Source organism: Lathyrus oleraceus, chromosome 3 (genome assembly GCF_024323335.1).
Source record: "Lathyrus oleraceus cultivar Zhongwan6 chromosome 3, CAAS_Psat_ZW6_1.0, whole genome shotgun sequence".
Taxonomy (NCBI): Eukaryota; Viridiplantae; Streptophyta; class Magnoliopsida; order Fabales; family Fabaceae; genus Lathyrus; species Lathyrus oleraceus.
In genome coordinates, this window is record NC_066581.1 from 84,252,489 (window position 1) to 84,273,748 (window position 21,260).

Sequence of the window (21,260 nt, forward strand, 5' to 3'; positions counted from 1 at the left end):
AACTCTTACACATACCACCACGGTTGGAATATATAACTGTGCTGAAATGTTATTTTTTGTGCGCTTTAACTTGGTTGCACTTGGCTATCAAATCCATGACCCTATATGTATGACAACGAATGTTTTAACGACTTACTTATGAATGAAATCGCATTTTCTTTTCAATTAAAATTATTTTCCTTTCATTTCAAATTTTCTTTTCTCGAAAAAAATGGCAATATATCTTCCATATACTCTCATTCTCAGCACATCATTCAAAAAAATATAATAATAAGAAAATTCTTTCTCGTGCAGATTAACAAATGAACCTATTGAAAACAGCACTGCTATAATCCCTTACGACTTCGAATTTCTGATTAACCAAGCAGAAGAGGGAGATGAGGACGATCGAGCTTCCTGAATAATTAGCTAGACTTTTAAAGCAAGAGGATAAAGAAATTCAACATCATCAGGAACCAGTGGATGTGATCAATCTGGGAACCAAACAAAACAGGAAAAAGGTTAAGGTCAACAATGTCTTAAATGATAAGATTAAAGAAAGATTGGTCCAGCTCTTACATGAGTATGAAGGTGTGTTTGCTTGGTCATATTAAGACATGTCAGGACTAGACATAGGCACTGTCATACACAAGCTACCGCTCAAACTAGAGTGTCTGCCAGTTAAGCAGAAATTGGGAAGAACTAGACCAGACATGTCTCTCAATATTAGAGAGGAGGTCATAAAATAGTTTGATGCAAGATTATTAGTCGTTGCCAAGTATCCACAATGGGTCACTAACATTGTGTCAGTCCCAAAGAAAGATGGAAAAGTCATAATGTGTGTAGACTATAAAGATTTGAATAGAGCCAGTCCTAAAGACGACTTCCCTCTGCCACATATCGACATACTGGTAGACAACACCGCTCAATTCTCGGTCTTTTCATTCATGGATGGATTCTCCGGTTATAACCAAATAAAGATAGTTCTTGTAGACATGGATAAAACCACGTTTATCACTCCCTAGGGCACCTTCTGTTACAAGGTAATGCATTTTGGATTGAAAAACAATGGGTTAACTTACCAAAGGGCAATGATGACTCTCTTTCATGATATGATCCACAAGGAGGTAGAGGTCTATGTTGATGATATGATTGTAAAATCACAAACCGAAGAAGATCATATAGTGAACTTGCGAAAGTTGTTTGATCGTTTGAGAAAGTTCAAGCTACATCTGAATCCTGTAAAGTGCACTTTTGAAGTCAGATTAGGGAAATTATTAGGGTTCATAGTCATCCAGAGAGGAATCAAAGTTGATCCTGACAAACTCAGGGCCATTCAGAACATGCCAACTCCTAAGACAAAAAAAAAGAAGTTGGCAGATTCTTGGGAAGATTAAACTACATCGCTAGGTTTATCTCACATCTCACAACCACCTATGAACCAATCTTCAAGTTTCTCAGGAAAGATCAGGCCATCGAGTGGAATGAAGGTTGTTAGAAGACCTTCGACAAAATCAAAGAACATTTGCAAGAACCATCTATCTTGATACCGCCAGTTCTAGGAAGACCACTTATAATGTACTTAATAGTACTTTGTGGTTCTATGGGATGGTGTTGGGGAAACAAGATGAGACCGGAAGAAAAGAGCATGCAATCTACTACATGAGAAATAAATTCACCGATTGCAAGTCTCAATATTCTCTCTTTGAGAAAAGTTGTTGCACTCTAGTCTGAGTTGCTTGACGTCTAAGGCAATACATGGTGTGTCATACTACCTTACTAATATCCAAGATGGGTCCTATTAAATTTATTTTTGAAAATCTAGCAGTGATTGAAAGAATAGCCCGGTGGCAGATGTTATTGACTGAGTATGACATCTAATATGTTGCACAAAAAGCTATCAAAGGAAGTGTGTTAGCAGATTATCTCGCTCACTAGCCAATGGAAGCTTACCAACCTATACGGTTTGACTTCCCCGATGAAGCACTTAGTAAGTGGTATGGTTATTTACTTATCACTGATGAAGCTGGTTGTGTGAACATGGGTATAAGAGAGTTGAGAATTTGTGTTTTCTGTGGAAATATTATGAGTCTTTCATATAATATTCTCACAGTGAATACATGTTTTCTATTCTCCCTTCTACTTTATACTCTTCATAGCTTCCAGGAATGGTTAATTATCAATGTTCTCCCAATCTATGTTAATTAATTGACGTATGTTGTTGATAAATGTTGTTAGTGAGTTTGTTATGTCATATGTGATTGCTTGTTTCACTAACCCCTCATGGAACTTGCATTAATTTAAATAGAGTTTTGAGATAATAATAATAAAAAAAAATTATTCTTGAAAATCAACTTAGAAGATCCAATATTTTTCGAATTGAATGCATCTCGTAATTCATAATTTGCTCTTTAGACTATAGAATTTGATACAATGCCAAAAATTCTTCAAAACAATGGTGTTATATCACATGTCATTCTGAAGTCATTCACACAGAATTTGATGCTTGCAAAATAAACTAGAAAAAAAAAAGAGGAAATCAAATTTTGTGTGAAAGACTTAGAAGACAAACATTCATCATCATTACTTTGAAGATTTTAGGATTAAATCAAATTCTATGGGTTAATGAGGAAATCATGAATTACAAGATAGATGCATGTAATTTGAAAAACAATGGATCATTTAAGTTATTTTTTCAAGAATAATTTAATTTTTCTGATTATTATCTCAAAAATCTATTTAAATGATTATATATGGTTAATGAGGAGCAGGGAAAAACAAGCAATCCCATATTTTATAATAAACTCTTACACATACCACCACGGTTGGAATATATAACTGTGCTGAAATGTTATTTTTTGTGCGCTTTAACTTGGTTGCACTTGGCTATCAAATCCATGACCCTATATGTATGACAACGAATGTTTTAACGACTTACTTATGAATGAAATCGCATTTTCTTTTCAATTAAAATTATTTTCCTTTCATTTCAAATTTTCTTTTCTCGAAAAAAATGGCAATATATCTTCCATATACTCTCATTCTCAGCACATCATTCAAAAAATATAATAATAAGAAAATTCTTTCTCGTGCAGATTAACAAATGAACCTATTGAAAACAGCACTGCTATAATCCCTTACGACTTCGAATTTCTGATTAACCAAGCAGAAGAGGGAGATGAGGACGATCGAGCTTCCTGAATAATTAGCTAGACTTTTAAAGCAAGAGGATAAAGAAATTCAACATCATCAGGAACCAGTGGATGTGATCAATCTGGGAACCAAACAAAACAGGAAAAAGGTTAAGGTCAACAATGTCTTAAATGATAAGATTAAAGAAAGATTGGTCCAGCTCTTACATGAGTATGAAGGTGTGTTTGCTTGGTCATATTAAGACATGTCAGGACTAGACATAGGCACTGTCATACACAAGCTACCGCTCAAACTAGAGTGTCTGCCAGTTAAGCAGAAATTGGGAAGAACTAGACCAGACATGTCTCTCAATATTAGAGAGGAGGTCATAAAATAGTTTGATGCAAGATTATTAGTCGTTGCCAAGTATCCACAATGGGTCACTAACATTGTGTCAGTCCCAAAGAAAGATGGAAAAGTCATAATGTGTGTAGACTATAAAGATTTGAATAGAGCCAGTCCTAAAGACGACTTCCCTCTGCCACATATCGACATACTGGTAGACAACACCGCTCAATTCTCGGTCTTTTCATTCATGGATGGATTCTCCGGTTATAACCAAATAAAGATAGTTCTTGTAGACATGGATAAAACCACGTTTATCACTCCCTAGGGCACCTTCTGTTACAAGGTAATGCATTTTGGATTGAAAAACAATGGGTTAACTTACCAAAGGGCAATGATGACTCTCTTTCATGATATGATCCACAAGGAGGTAGAGGTCTATGTTGATGATATGATTGTAAAATCACAAACCGAAGAAGATCATATAGTGAACTTGCGAAAGTTGTTTGATCGTTTGAGAAAGTTCAAGCTACATCTGAATCCTGTAAAGTGCACTTTTGAAGTCAGATTAGGGAAATTATTAGGGTTCATAGTCATCCAGAGAGGAATCAAAGTTGATCCTGACAAACTCAGGGCCATTCAGAACATGCCAACTCCTAAGACAAAAAAAAAGAAGTTGGCAGATTCTTGGGAAGATTAAACTACATCGCTAGGTTTATCTCACATCTCACAACCACCTATGAACCAATCTTCAAGTTTCTCAGGAAAGATCAGGCCATCGAGTGGAATGAAGGTTGTTAGAAGACCTTCGACAAAATCAAAGAACATTTGCAAGAACCATCTATCTTGATACCGCCAGTTCTAGGAAGACCACTTATAATGTACTTAATAGTACTTTGTGGTTCTATGGGATGGTGTTGGGGAAACAAGATGAGACCGGAAGAAAAGAGCATGCAATCTACTACATGAGAAATAAATTCACCGATTGCAAGTCTCAATATTCTCTCTTTGAGAAAAGTTGTTGCACTCTAGTCTGAGTTGCTTGACGTCTAAGGCAATACATGGTGTGTCATACTACCTTACTAATATCCAAGATGGGTCCTATTAAATTTATTTTTGAAAATCTAGCAGTGATTGAAAGAATAGCCCGGTGGCAGATGTTATTGACTGAGTATGACATCTAATATGTTGCACAAAAAGCTATCAAAGGAAGTGTGTTAGCAGATTATCTCGCTCACTAGCCAATGGAAGCTTACCAACCTATACGGTTTGACTTCCCCGATGAAGCACTTAGTAAGTGGTATGGTTATTTACTTATCACTGATGAAGCTGGTTGTGTGAACATGGGTATAAGAGAGTTGAGAATTTGTGTTTTCTGTGGAAATATTATGAGTCTTTCATATAATATTCTCACAGTGAATACATGTTTTCTATTCTCCCTTCTACTTTATACTCTTCATAGCTTCCAGGAATGGTTAATTATCAATGTTCTCCCAATCTATGTTAATTAATTGACGTATGTTGTTGATAAATGTTGTTAGTGAGTTTGTTATGTCATATGTGATTGCTTGTTTCACTAACCCCTCATGGAACTTGCATTAATTTAAATAGAGTTTTGAGATAATAATAATAAAAAAAAATTATTCTTGAAAATCAACTTAGAAGATCCAATATTTTTCGAATTGAATGCATCTCGTAATTCATAATTTGCTCTTTAGACTATAGAATTTGATACAATGCCAAAAATTCTTCAAAACAATGGTGTTATATCACATGTCATTCTGAAGTCATTCACACAGAATTTGATGCTTGCAAAATAAACTAGAAAAAAAAAGAGGAAATCAAATTTTGTGTGAAAGACTTAGAAGACAAACATTCATCATCATTACTTTGAAGATTTTAGGATTAAATCAAATTCTATGGGTTAATGAGGAAATCATGAATTACAAGATAGATGCATGTAATTTGAAAAACAATGGATCATTTAAGTTATTTTTTCAAGAATAATTTAATTTTTCTGATTATTATCTCAAAAATCTATTTAAATGATTATATATGGTTAATGAGGAGCAGGGAAAAACAAGCAATCCCATATTTTATAATAAACTCTTACACATACCACCACGGTTGGAATATATAACTGTGCTGAAATGTTATTTTTTGTGCGCTTTAACTTGGTTGCACTTGGCTATCAAATCCATGACCCTATATGTATGACAACGAATGTTTTAACGACTTACTTATGAATGAAATCGCATTTTCTTTTCAATTAAATTATTTTCCTTTCATTTCAAATTTTCTTTTCTCGAAAAAAATGGCAATATATCTTCCATATACTCTCATTCTCAGCACATCATTCAAAAAATATAATAATAAGAAAATTCTTTCTCGTGCAGATTAACAAATGAACCTATTGAAAACAGCACTGCTATAATCCCTTACGACTTCGAATTTCTGATTAACCAAGCAGAAGAGGGAGATGAGGACGATCGAGCTTCCTGAATAATTAGCTAGACTTTTAAAGCAAGAGGATAAAGAAATTCAACATCATCAGGAACCAGTGGATGTGATCAATCTGGGAACCAAACAAAACAGGAAAAAGGTTAAGGTCAACAATGTCTTAAATGATAAGATTAAAGAAAGATTGGTCCAGCTCTTACATGAGTATGAAGGTGTGTTTGCTTGGTCATATTAAGACATGTCAGGACTAGACATAGGCACTGTCATACACAAGCTACCGCTCAAACTAGAGTGTCTGCCAGTTAAGCAGAAATTGGGAAGAACTAGACCAGACATGTCTCTCAATATTAGAGAGGAGGTCATAAAATAGTTTGATGCAAGATTATTAGTCGTTGCCAAGTATCCACAATGGGTCACTAACATTGTGTCAGTCCCAAAGAAAGATGGAAAAGTCATAATGTGTGTAGACTATAAAGATTTGAATAGAGCCAGTCCTAAAGACGACTTCCCTCTGCCACATATCGACATACTGGTAGACAACACCGCTCAATTCTCGGTCTTTTCATTCATGGATGGATTCTCCGGTTATAACCAAATAAAGATAGTTCTTGTAGACATGGATAAAACCACGTTTATCACTCCCTAGGGCACCTTCTGTTACAAGGTAATGCATTTTGGATTGAAAAACAATGGGTTAACTTACCAAAGGGCAATGATGACTCTCTTTCATGATATGATCCACAAGGAGGTAGAGGTCTATGTTGATGATATGATTGTAAAATCACAAACCGAAGAAGATCATATAGTGAACTTGCGAAAGTTGTTTGATCGTTTGAGAAAGTTCAAGCTACATCTGAATCCTGTAAAGTGCACTTTTGAAGTCAGATTAGGGAAATTATTAGGGTTCATAGTCATCCAGAGAGGAATCAAAGTTGATCCTGACAAACTCAGGGCCATTCAGAACATGCCAACTCCTAAGACAAAAAAAAAAGAAGTTGGCAGATTCTTGGGAAGATTAAACTACATCGCTAGGTTTATCTCACATCTCACAACCACCTATGAACCAATCTTCAAGTTTCTCAGGAAAGATCAGGCCATCGAGTGGAATGAAGGTTGTTAGAAGACCTTCGACAAAATCAAAGAACATTTGCAAGAACCATCTATCTTGATACCGCCAGTTCTAGGAAGACCACTTATAATGTACTTAATAGTACTTTGTGGTTCTATGGGATGGTGTTGGGGAAACAAGATGAGACCGGAAGAAAAGAGCATGCAATCTACTACATGAGAAATAAATTCACCGATTGCAAGTCTCAATATTCTCTCTTTGAGAAAAGTTGTTGCACTCTAGTCTGAGTTGCTTGACGTCTAAGGCAATACATGGTGTGTCATACTACCTTACTAATATCCAAGATGGGTCCTATTAAATTTATTTTTGAAAATCTAGCAGTGATTGAAAGAATAGCCCGGTGGCAGATGTTATTGACTGAGTATGACATCTAATATGTTGCACAAAAAGCTATCAAAGGAAGTGTGTTAGCAGATTATCTCGCTCACTAGCCAATGGAAGCTTACCAACCTATACGGTTTGACTTCCCCGATGAAGCACTTAGTAAGTGGTATGGTTATTTACTTATCACTGATGAAGCTGGTTGTGTGAACATGGGTATAAGAGAGTTGAGAATTTGTGTTTTCTGTGGAAATATTATGAGTCTTTCATATAATATTCTCACAGTGAATACATGTTTTCTATTCTCCCTTCTACTTTCCTTTTTTCATAGTCTCCCTCTAACTGACTTTCATAATAAAATAATCCTACTTTATATTACTCTTCTATTCTATATTATCTTCCGATTCTACTTACTTTATAAAATAATAATATACTCTTCATAGCTTCCAGGAATGGTTATTATCAATGCCTCAATGGTTTCTCTCTTTTTCTCCCTCGCACTCTCTCCCCTCCAATGTTCCCTTCTCCCAATCTATGTTAATTAATTGACGTATGTTGTTGATAAATGTTGTTAGTGAGTTTGTTATGTCATATGTGATTGCTTGTTTCACTATCAGCTAACAAAAATCAACACTAAAACACCACTCCTCATCCACCCCTCATGGAACTTGCATTAATTTAAATAGAGTTTTGAGATAATAATAATAAAAAAAAATTATTCTTGAAAATCAACTTAGAAGATCCAATATTTTTCGAATTGAATGCATCTCGTAATTCATAATTTGCTCTTTAGACTATAGAATTTGATACAATGCCAAAAATTCTTCAAAACAATGGTGTTATATCACAAGTCATTCTGAAGTCATTCCCACAGAGTTTGATGCTTGCAAAATAAACTAGAAAAAAAAGAGGAAATCAAATTTTGTGTGAAAGACTTAGAAGACAAACATTCATCATCATTACTTTGAAGATTTTAGGATTAAATCAAATTCTATGGGTTAATGAGGAAATCATGAATTACAAGATAGATGCATGTAATTTGAAAAACAATGGATCATTTAAGTTATTTTTCAAGAATAATTTAATTTTTCTGATTATTATCTCAAAAATCTATTTAAATGATTATATATGGTTAATGAGGAGCAGGGAAAAACAAGCAATCCCATATTTTATAATAAACTCTTACACATACCACCACGGTTGGAATATATAACTGTGCTGAAATGTTATTTTTTGTGCGCTTTAACTTGGTTGCACTTGGCTATCAAATCCATGACCCTATATGTATGACAACGAATGTTTTAACGACTTACTTATGAATGAAATCGCATTTTCTTTTCAATTAAATTATTTTCCTTTCATTTCAAATTTTTTTCTCGAAAAAAAATGGCAATATATCTTCCATATACTCTCATTCTCAGCACATCATTCAAAAAAATATAATAATAAGAAAATTCTTTCTCGTGCAGATTAACAAATGAACCTATTGAAAACAGCACTGCTATAATCCTTACGACTTCGAATTTCTGATTAACAAGCAGAAGAGGGAGATGAGGACGATCGAGCTTCCTGAATAATTAGCTAGACTTTTAAAGCAAGAGGATAAAGAATTCAACATCATCAGGAACCAGTGGATGTGATCAATCTGGGAACCAAACAAAACAGGAAAAGGTTAAGGTCAACAATGTCTTAAATGATAAGATTAAAGAAAGATTGGTCCAGCTCTTACATGAGTATGAAGGTGTGTTTGCTTGGTCATATTAAGACATGTCAGGACTAGACATAGGCACTGTCATACACAAGCTACCGCTCAAACTAGAGTGTCTGCCAGTTAAGCAGAAATGGGAAGAACTAGACCAGACATGTCTCAATATTAGAGAGGAGGTCATAAAATAGTTTGATGCAAGATTATTAGTCGTTGCCAAGTATCCACAATGGGTCACTAACATTGTGTCAGTCCCAAAGAAAGATGGAAAGTCATAATGTGTGTAGACTATAAGTTTGAATAGAGCCAGTCCTAAAGGCGACTTCCCTCTGCCACATATCGACATACTGGTAGACAACACCGCTCAATTCTCGGTCTTTTCATTCATGGATGGATTCTCCGGTTATAACAATAAAGATAGTTCTTGTAGACATGGATAAAACCACGTTTATCACTCCCTAGGGCACCTTCTGTTACAAGGTAATGCATTTTGGATTGAAAACAAATGGGTAACTTACAAAGGGCAATGTGATGACTCTCTTTCATGATATGATCCACAAGGAGGTAGAGGTCTATGTTGATGATATGATTGTAAAATCACAAACCGAAGAAGATCATATAGTGAACTTGCGAAAGTTGTTTGATCGTTTGAGAAAGTTCAAGCTACATCTGAATCCTGTAAAGTGCACTTTTGAAGTCAGATTAGGGAAATTATTAGGGTTCATAGTCATCCAGAGAGGAATCAAAGTTGATCCTGACAAACTCAGGGCCATTCAGAACATGCCAACTCCTAAGACAAAAAAAAAGAAGTTGGCAGATTCTTGGAAGATTAAACTACATCGCTAGGTTTATCTCACATCTCACAACCACCTATGAACCAATCTTCAAGTTTCTCAGGAAAGATCAGGCCATCGAGTGGAATGAAGGTTGTTAGAAGACCTTCGACAAAATCAAAGAACATTGCAAGAACCATCTATCTTGATACCGCCAGTTCTAGGAATACCACTTATAATGTACTTAATAGTACTTTGTGGTTCTATGGGATGGTGTTGGGGAAACAAGATGAGACCGGAAGAAAAGAGCATGCAATCTACTACATGAGAAATAAATCACCGATTGCAGTCTCAATATTCTCTCTTTGAGAAAAGTTGTTGCACTCTAGTCTGAGTTGCTTGACGTCTAAGGCAATACATGGTGTCATACTACCTTACTAATATCCAGATGGGTCCTATTAAATTTTATTTTTGAAATCTAGCAGTGATTGAAAGAATAGCCGGTGGCAGTGTTATGGACTGAGTATGACATCTAATATGTTGCACAAAAAGCTATCAAAGGAAGTGTGTTAGCAGATTATCTCGCTCATAGCCAATGGAAGCTTACCAACCTATACGGTTTGACTTCCCCGATGAAGCACTTAGTAAGTGGTATGGTTATTTACTTATCACTGATGAAGCTGGTTGTGTGAACATGGGTATAAGAGAGTGAGAATTGTGTTTTCTGGGAAATATTATGAGTCTTCCATAAATATTCTCCAGTGAATACATGTTTTCTATTCTCCCTTCTACTTATACACTTCATAGCTTCCAGGAATGGTTAATTATCAATGTTCTCCCAATCTATGTTAATTAATTGACGTATGTTGTTGATAAATGTTGTTAGTGAGTTTGTTATGTCATATGTGATTGCTTGTTTCACTAACCCTCATGGAAATTGCATTAATTTAAATAGAGTTTTGATAATAATAATAAAAAAAAATTATTCTTGAAAATCAACTTAGAAGATCCAATATTTTTCGAATTGAATGCATCGTAATTCATAATTTGCTCTTTAGACTATAGAATTTGTACAATGCCAAATTCTTCAAAACAATGGTGTTATATCACATGTTCATTCTGAAGTCATTCACACAGATTTGATGCTTGCAAAATAAACTAGAAAAAAAAGAGGAAATCAAATTTTGTGGAAAGACTTAGAAGACAAACATTCATCATCATTACTTTGAAGATTTTAGGATTAATCAAATTCTATGGGTTATGAGGAAATCATGAATTACAAGATAGATGCATGTAATTGAAAAACAATGGATCATTTAAGTTATTTTTTCAAGAATAATTTATTTTTTCTGATTATTATCTCAAATCTATTTAAATGATTATATATGGTTAATGAGAGCAGGAAAAACAAGCAATCCCATATTTTATAATAAACTCTTACACAACCACCACGGTTGGAATATATAAACTGTGCTGAAATGTTATTTTTTGCGCGCTTTACTTGGTTGCACTTGGCTATCAAATCCATGACCCTATATGTATGACAACGAATGTTTTAAAGACTTACTTATGAATGAAATCCCATTTTTCTTTTCAATTAAAATTATTTTCCTTTCATTTCAAATTTTCTTTTCTCGAAAAAAATGGCAATATATCTTCCATCTACTCTCATTCTCAGCACATCATTCAAAAAAAAATATAATAATAAGAAATTCTTTCTCGGGCAGATTAACAAATGAACCTATTGAAAACAGCACTGCTATAATCCCTTAAGACTTCGAATTTCTGATTAACCAAGCAGAAGAGGGAGATGAGGACGATCGAGCTTCCTGAATAATTAGCTAGACTTTAAAGCAAGAGGATAAAGAAATTCAACATCATCAGGAACCAGTGGATGTGATCAATCTGGGAACCAAACAAAACAGGAAAAAGGTTAAAAAAAAGGTTGAAAGCGGAAAAAAAGAAGGAGAAGGAAAGGAAGAAAGAAATGAAAAATGTTGTTTTCTTTTTTTATTTTTTTTTTTTTTTTTTTTTGTGTTTTTTTTTTGGTGTTTGTTCCGGTCAACAATGTCTTAAATGATAAGATTAAAGAAAGATTGGTCCAGCTCTTACATGAGTATGAAGGTGTGTTTGCTTGGTCATATTAAGACATGTCAGGACTAGACATAGGCACTGTCATACACAAGCTACCGCTCAAACTAGAGTGTCTGCCAGTTAAGCAGAAATTGGGAAGAACTAGAACAGACATGTCTCTCAATATTAGGGAGGGTCATATTAAAATTAGGTCAGAGGAGGGGTCATAGGAGGTCATAAAATAGTTTGATGCAAGATTATTAGTCGTTGCCAAGTATCCACAATGGGTCACTACCATTGTGTCAGTCCCAAGAAAGATGGAAAAGTCATAATGTGTGTAGACTATAAAGATTTGAATAGAGCCAGTCCTAAAGAAGACTTCCCTCTGCCACATATCGACATACTGGTAGACAACACCGCTCAATTCTCGGTCTTTTCATTCATGGTGGTTTCTCCGGTTATAACAAATAAAGATAGTTCTTGTAGACATGGATAAAACCACGTTTATCACTCCCTAGAGGCACCTTCTGTTACAAGGTAATGCATTTTGGATTGAAAAACATGGGTTAACTTACCAAAGGGCAATGATGACTCTCTTCATGATATGATCCACAAGGAGGTAGAGGTCTATGTTGATGATATGATTGTAAAATCACAAACCGAAGAAGATCATTAGTGAACTTGCGAAAGTTGTTGATCGTTTGAGAAAGTTCAAGCTACATCTGAATCCTGTAAAGTGCACTTTTGAAGTCAGATTAGGAAATTATTAGGGTTCATAGTCATCCCGAGAGGAATCAAAGTTGATCCTGACAAACTCAGGCCATTCAGAACATGCCAACTCCTAAGACAAAAAAAAAGAAGTTGGCAGATTCTTGGGAAGATTAAACTACATCGCTAGGTTTATCTCACATCTCACAACCACCTATGAACAATCTTCAAGTTTCTCAGGAAAGATCAGGCCATCGAGTGGAATGAAGGTTGTTAGAAGACCTTCGACAAAATCAAAGAACATTTGCAAGAACCATCTATCTTGATACCGCCAGTTCTAGGAAGACCACTTATAATGTACTTAATAGTACTTGTGGTTCTATGGGATGGTGTTGGGGAAACAAGATGAGACCGGAAGAAAAGAGCATGCAATCTACTACATGAGAAAAAAATTCACCGATTGCAAGTCTCAATATTCTCTCTTTGAGAAAAGTTGTTGCACTCTAGTCTGATTTGCTTGACGTCTAAGGCAATACATGGTGTGTCATACTACCTTACTAATATCCAAGATGGGTCCTATTAAATTTATTTTTGAAAATCTAGCAGTGATTGAAAGAATAGCCCGGTGGCAGATGTTATTGACTGAGTATGACATCTAATATGTTGCACAAAAAGCTATCAAAGGAAGTGTGTTAGCAGATTATCTCGCTCACTAGCCAATGGAAGCTTACCAACCTATACGGTTTGACTTCCCGATGAAGCACTTAGTAAGTGGTATGGTTATTTACTTATCACTGATGAAGCTGGTTGTGTGAACATGGGTATAAGAGAGTTGAGAATTTGTGTTTTCTGTGGAAATATTATGAGTCTTTCATATAATATTCTCACAGTGACTACATGTTTTCTATTCTCCCTTCTACTTTATACTCTTCATAGCTTCCAGGAATGGTTAATTATCAATGTTCTCCCAATCTATGTTAATTAATTGACGTATGTTGTTGATAAATGTTGTTAGTGAGTTTGTTATGTCATATGTGATTGCTTGTTTCACTAACCCCTCATGGAACTTGCATTAATTAAATAGAGTTTGAGATAATAATAATAAAAAAAAATTATTCTTGAAAATCAACTTAGAAGATCCAATATTTTTCGAATTGAATGCATCTCGTAATTCATAATTTGCTCTTTAGACTATAGAATTTGATACAATGCCAAAAATTCTTCAAAAACAATGGTGTTATATCACATGTCATTCTGAAGTCATTCACACAGAATTTGATGCTTGCAAAATAAACTAGAAAAAAAAGAGGAAATCAAATTTGTGTGAAAGACTTAGAAGACAACATTCACATCATTACTTTGAAGATTTTAGGATTAAATCAAATTCTAGGGTTAATGAGGAAATCATGAATTACAAGATAGATGCATGTAATTTGAAAAACAATGGATCATTTAAGTTATTTTTCAAGAATAATTTAATTTTCTGATTATTATCTCAAAAATCTATTTAAATGATTATATATGGTTAATGAGGAGCAGGAAAAACAAGCAATCCCATATTTTATAATAAACTTTACATACCACCACGGTTGGAATATAAACTGTGCTGAAATGTTATTTTTGTGCGCTTTAACTTGGTTGCACTTGGCTATCAAATCCATGACCCTATATGTATGACAACGAAGTTTTAACGACTTACTTATGAATGAAATCGCATTTTCTTTTCAATTAAAATTATTTTCCTTTCATTTCAAATTTTCTTTTCTCGAAAAAAATGGCAATATATCTCCATATACTCTCATTCTCAGCACATCATTCAAAAAATATAATAGAAAATTCTTTCTCGTTGCAGATTAACAAATGAACCTATTGAAAACAGCACTGCTATAATCCTTACGACTTCGAATTTCTGATTAACCAAGCAGAAGAGGGAGATGAGGACGATCGAGCTTCCTGAATAATTAGCTAGACTTTTAAAGCAAGAGGATAAAGAAATTCAACATCATCAGAAACAGTGGATGTGATCAATCTGGGAACCAAACAAAACAGGAAAAAAGGTTAAGGTCAACAATGTCTAAATGATAAGATTAAAGAAAGATTGGTCCAGCTCTTACATGAGTATGAAGGTGTGTTTGCTTGGTCATATTAAGACATGTCAGGACTAGACATAGGCACTGTCATACACAAGCTACCGCTCAAACTAGAGTGTCTGCCAGTTAAGCAGAAATGGGAAGAACTAGACCAGACATGTCTCTCAATATTAGAGAGGAGGTCATAATAAATAGTTTGATGCAAGATTATTAGTCGTTGCCAAGTATCCACATGGGTCACTAACATTGTGTCAGTCCCAAAGAAAGATGAAAAGTCATAATGTGTGTAGACTATAAAGATTTGAATAGAGCCAGTCCTAAAGACGACTTCCCTCTGCCACATATCGACATACTGGTAGACAACACCGCTCAATCTTCTTGGTTCTTCATTCATGGATGGTCTCCGGTTATAACCAAATAAAGATAGTTCTTGTAGACATGGATAAAACCACGTTTATCACTCCCTAGGGCACCTTCTGTTACAAGGTAATGCATTTTGGATTGAAAAACAATGGGTAACTTACCAAAGGGCAATGATGACTCTCTTCATGATATGATCCACAAGGAGGTAGAGGTCTATTTGATGATATGATTGTAAAATCACCAAACCGAAGAAGATCATATAGTGAACTTGCGAAAGTTGTTTGATCGTTTGAGAAAGTTCAAGCTACATCTGAATCCTGTAAAGTGCACTTTTGAAGTCAGATTAGGGAAATTATTAGGGTTCATAGTCATCCAGAGAGGAATCAAAGTTGATCCTGACAAACTCAGGGCCATTCAGAACATGCCAACTCCTAAGACAAAAAAAAAAGAATGGCAGATCTTGGGAAGATTAAACTACATCGCTAGGTTTATCTCACATCTCACAACCACCTATGAACCAATCTTCAAGTTTCTCAGGAAAGATCAGGCCATCGAGTGGAATGAAGTTGTTAGAGACCTTCGACAAAAATAAAGAACATTTGCAAGAACCATCTATCTTGATACCGCCAGTTCTAGGAAGACCACTTATAATGTACTTAATAGTACTTTGTGGTTCTATGGGATGGGTTGGGGAAACAAGATGAGACCGGAAGAAAAGAGCATGCAATCTACTACATGAGAAATAAATCACCCGATTGCAAGTCTCAATATTCTCTCTTTGAGAAAAGTTGTTGCACTCTAGTCTGAGTTGCTTGACGTCTAAGGCAATACATGGTGTGTCATACTACCTTACTACTATCCAAGATGGGTCCTATTAAATTTATTTTGAAAATCTAGCAGTGATTGAAAGAATAGCCCGGTGGCAGATGTTATTGCTGAGTATGACATCTATATGTTGCACAAAAAGCTATCAAAGGAAGTGTGTTAGCAGTTATCTCGCTCACTAGCCAATGGAAGCTTACCAACCTATACGGTTTGACTTCCCGATGAAGCATAGTAAGTGGGATATGGTTATTTACTTATCACTGATGAAGCTGGTTGTGTGAACATGGGTATAGAGAGTTGAGAATTTGTGTTTCTGTGGAAATATTATGAGTCTTTCATATAATATTCTCACAGTGAATACATGTTTTCTATTCTCCCTTCTACTTTATACTCTTCATAGCTTCCAGGAATGGTTAATTATCATGTTCTCCCAATCTATGTAATTAATTGACGTATGTTGTTGATAAATGTTGTTAGTGAGTTTGTTATGTCATATGTGATTGCTTGTTTCACTAACCCCTCATGGAACTTGCATTAATTTAAATAGAGTTTGAGATAATAATAATAAAAAAAATTATTCTTGAAATCAACTTAGAAGATCCAATATTTTTCGAATTGAATGCATCTCGTAATTCATAATTTTCTCTTTAGACTATAGAATTTGATACAATGCCAAAAATTCTTCAAAACAATGGTGTTATATCACATGTCATTCTGAAGTCATTCACACAGAATTTGATGCTTGCAAAATAAACTAGAAAAAAAAAGAGGAAATCAAATTTTGTGTGAAAGACTTAGAAGACAAACATTCATCATCATTACTTTGAGATTTTAGGATTAAATCAATTCTATGGGTTAATGAGGAAATCATGATTACAAGATAGATGCATGTAATTTGAAAAACAATGGATCATTAAGTTATTTTTTCAAGAATAATTTAATTTTTCTGATTATATCTCAAAATCTATTTAATGATTATATAGGTTAATGAGGAGCAGGAAAAAACAAGCAATCCCATATTTTATAATAAACTCTTACACATACCACCACGGTTGGAATAATAACTGTGCTGAAATGTTATTTTTGTGCGCGCTTTAACTTGGTTGCACTTGGCTATCAATCCATGACCCTATATGTATGACAACGAATGTTTAACGACTTACTATGAATGAAATCGCATTTTCTTTTCAATTTAAATTATTTTCCTTTCATTTCAAATTTTCTTTTCTCGAAAAAAATGGCAATATATCTTCCATATACTCTCATTCTCAGCACATCATTAAAAAAAATAATAATAAGAAAATTCTTTCTCGTGCAGATTAACAAAGAACCTATTGAAAACAGCACTGCTATAATCCCTTACGACTTCGAATTTATGATTAACCAAGCAGAAGAGGGAGATGAGGACGATCGAGCTTCCTGAAAATTAGCTAGACTTTTAAAGCAAGAGGATAAAGACATTCACATCATCAGGACCAGGGATGTGATCAATCTGGGAACCAAACAAAACAGGAAAAAGGTTAAGGTCAACAATGTCTTAAATGATAAGATTAAAAAAGATGGTCCAGCTCTTACATGAGTATGAAGGTGTGTTTGCTGGTCATATTAAGACATTTCAGGACTAGACATAGGCACTGTCATACACAAGCTACCGCTCAACTAGAGTGTCTGCCAGTTAAGCAGAAATTGGGAAGAACTAGACCAGACATGTCTCTCAATATTAGAGAGGAGGTCATAAATAGTTTGATGCAAGATTAGTGTCGTTGCCAAGTATCCACAATGGGTCACTAACATTGTGTCAGTCCCAAGAAAGATGGAAAAGCATAATGTGTGTAGACTATAAAGATTTGAATAGAGCCAGTCCTAAGACGACTTCCCTCTGCCACATATCGACATACTGGTAGACAACACCGCTCAATCTCGGTCTTTTATTCATGGATGGATTCTCCGGTTATAACCAATAAAGATAGTTCTTGTAGACATGGATAAAACCCGTTTATCACTCCCTAGGGCACCTCTGTTACAAGGTAATGCATTTTGGATTGAAAAACAATGGTTAACTTACCAAAGGCAATGATGACTCTCTTTTCATGATATGATCCACAAGGAGGTAGAGGTCTTGTTGATGATATGATTGTAAAATCACAAACCGAAGAAGATCATATAGTGAACTTGCGAAAGTTGTTTGATCGTTTGAGAAAGTTCAAGCTACATCTGAATCCTGTAAAGTGCACTTTTGAAGTCAGATTAGGGAAAATTATTAGGGTTCATAGTCATCCAGAGAGGAATCAAAGTTGATCCTGAAAAACTCAGGGCCATTCAGAAACATGCCAACTCCTAAGACAAAAAAAAAGAAGTTGGCAGATTCTTGGGAAGATTAAACTACATCGCTAGGGTTTATCTCACATCTCACAACCACCTATGAACCAATCTTCAAGTTTCTCAGGAAAGATCAGGGCCATCGAGTGGATGAAGGTTGTTAGAGACCTTCGACAAAATCAAAGAACATTTGCAAGAACCATCTATCTTGATACCGCAGTTCTAGAAGACACTTATAATGTACTTAATAGTACTTTGTGGTTCTGGGATGGTGTTGGGGAACAAGATAGACCGGAAGAAAAGAAGAGCATCAACTACTACATGAGAATAAATTCACCGATTGCAAGTCTCAATATTCTCTCTTTGAGAAAAGTTTTGCACTCTAGTCTGAGTTGCTTGACGTCTAAGGCAATACATGGTGTGTCATACTACCTTACAATATCCAAGATGGGTCCTATTAAATTTATTTTTGAAAATCTAGCAGTGATTGAAAGAATAGCCCGTGGCAGATGTATTGACTGAGTATGACATCTAATATCGTTGCACAAAAGCTATCAAAGGAGTGTGTTAGCAGATTATCTCGCTCACTAGCCATGGAAGCTTACAACCTATACGGTTTGACTTCCCCGATGAAGCACTTGTAAGTGGTATGGTTATTTTACTTATCACTGATGAAGCTGGTGTTGTGAACATGGGTATAAGAGAGTTGAGAATTTGTGTTTTCTGTGAAATATTATGAGTCTTCATATAATATTCTCACAGTGAATACATGTTTTCTCTCCCTTCTACTTTATACTCTTCATAGCTTCCAGGAATGGTTAATATCAATGTTCTCCCAATCTATGTAATTAATTGACGTATGTTGTTGATAAATGTTGTTAGTGAGTTTGTTATGTCATATGTGATTGCTTGTTTCACTAACCCTCATGGAACTTGCATTAATTAAATAGAGTTTTGAGATAATATAATAAAAAAAAAATTATTCTTGAAAAGCAACTTAGAAGATCCAATATTTTTCGAATTGAATGCATCTCGTAATTCAAATTTGCTCTTTAGACTATAGAATTTGATACAATGCCAAAAATTCTTCAAAAAACAATGGTGTTATTCACATGTCATTCTGAGTCATTCACACAGAATTTGATGCTTGCAAAATAAACTAGAAAAAAAAAAGAGGAATCAAATTTGTGTGCAAGACTTGTAGAAGACAAACATTCATCATCATTACTTTGAAGATTTTAGGTTAAATCAAATTCTATGGGTTAATGAGGAAATCATGAATTACAAGATAGATGCAGGTATTTGAAAAACAATGGATCATTAAGTTATTTTTCAAGAATAATTTATTTTTCTGATTATTATCTCAAAAATCTATTTAAATGATTATATATGGTTAATGGAGGGCGCAGGGAAAACAAGCAATCCCTATTTTATAATAACTCTTACAATACACCACGGGTTGGATATATAATTTGTGCGAAATGTTATTTTTTGTGCGCTTAACTTGGTTGCACTTGGCTATCAAATCCATGACCTATATGTATGACAACGAATGTTATTAACGACTTACTTATGAATGAAATCGCATTTCTTTCAATTAAAATTATTTTTAGTTCCTAAAGCAAACTGAACATGAGGTTCAAGCCAAGTGAGATCAAATCTAAATTTCTCAAACTCCTCCCATAAAACTTGAAGATCCTTACAAGCTTGGTCATTCATGTCTTTCACTTTTCTAGTATTAAGGAAATAAATAACTCTCCCCAACGAAGAAAATGCCAAATCAGTAAACTTGCGTCTTCTCTTTGGCAGGGGCTCATTGAGTGAATCTGAACAAATTTCTTCTTGGTGTCCTACGCTACTGAAATCCATAAGTTCTCCTAATGAGGGTGAGAACAATTCTGAATCAGTGAGTTTTGTAGGTTCACCGCAAACCATTATAGGAACTGGTAAACAAGTTACATGATTTGGGTCTTGAACATCTGGCCCTTGCAATGGAATTTCAACTTCATTGTGGCTTGTTTGACTTCTAGAGGTTATGGAAACATTCATCATAGCTGTTGGATTCATTTGAGTCTCATTTGTTGACTTACTAACAAATACCTCAGCACCAATAATACAAGTATCCTTCACAACAAATCCCTCTTCAGGATCATCTAGCTCATCCAAAGGCAGGAAAGTATGGTAACCCAGGTTCAACTTATGTTCATTGAATTCTTCGAGACTTGATTCTAGCAAATTTATGTATGAAGAATCAATTTAGTTGTGTCAAATAAAAAAGGAAGAAATGATTATAAATATAGAGTCAATCAAAGAAACAAGTCATTACTAACAAAAAAAACCTAAATATACAGCCACGTGTAAACCCGTTTAGAAGGAGAGAAGGAAATTATTAATCACCTCACCTCTTGTGCATGTCAGGTTGGAATCCAATTGATTGAAAACAGTCAACTTATATTTGGCATGTCTGCTCCATCCCTCAGACATATTAGTAGTTTTCACAGCCTCCAAATAAATTGATATGATGCGATCTACATTGTTCCCGGATGAATACAGAATAATTCTCCTAAAGCAAAACATGTCAGATCAAAACAAAATAAAAAATGTAAACGTTTATAATGGTAAATCATTCACCATACCATGGATAACCGCCTGCAACAAAAGGCTCTGAGTATATATTCTTTACATTCAACTTAGAGAAGTTCTCGATGGTCCATCTGAACTTCTCAAAAATCTCTACACTCGTTTCTAGATTCTCCATTTCTGCAAGAACGCACAATAAAAACCAAAATGGGTTTTTTTTAACACAAATTTCTGTCCGAGAGGGTCATAAAAAGCTATTATTTGAAAAATCAACACAAATATAAATAGGAGTTCCTTACCGTCACACATAGCTCCCGATGAGTCCCTTACTGTCACACATATAATATATAAGTACAGGCTGCCTTGCGCAACTACTTATAGATACTATTTAGCAATGAATATATTGCTAGAAGAAGCAGAAAAGCTAAGATAATAAATACGGTACATGTAAGAGTGAC

At 34.8% G+C, this 21,260-nt stretch overlaps 1 protein-coding gene across 1 annotated transcript; it reads right to left on the bottom strand.

The window, feature by feature from the left end:
• Positions 1 to 19,815: 19,815 nt before the first annotated feature.
• On the bottom strand, positions 19,816 to 20,980 carry LOC127129805 (MATH domain and coiled-coil domain-containing protein At3g58340). Its single transcript, XM_051058930.1, has 3 exons — positions 20,859 to 20,980; positions 20,625 to 20,785; positions 19,816 to 20,450 (listed from the first exon to the last, which is right to left on the bottom strand). Exons 1-3 carry the CDS (start codon positions 20,978 to 20,980, stop codon positions 19,816 to 19,818), a joined length of 918 nt encoding a protein of 305 aa, XP_050914887.1.
• Between the last annotated feature and the right edge of the window lie 280 nt (positions 20,981 to 21,260).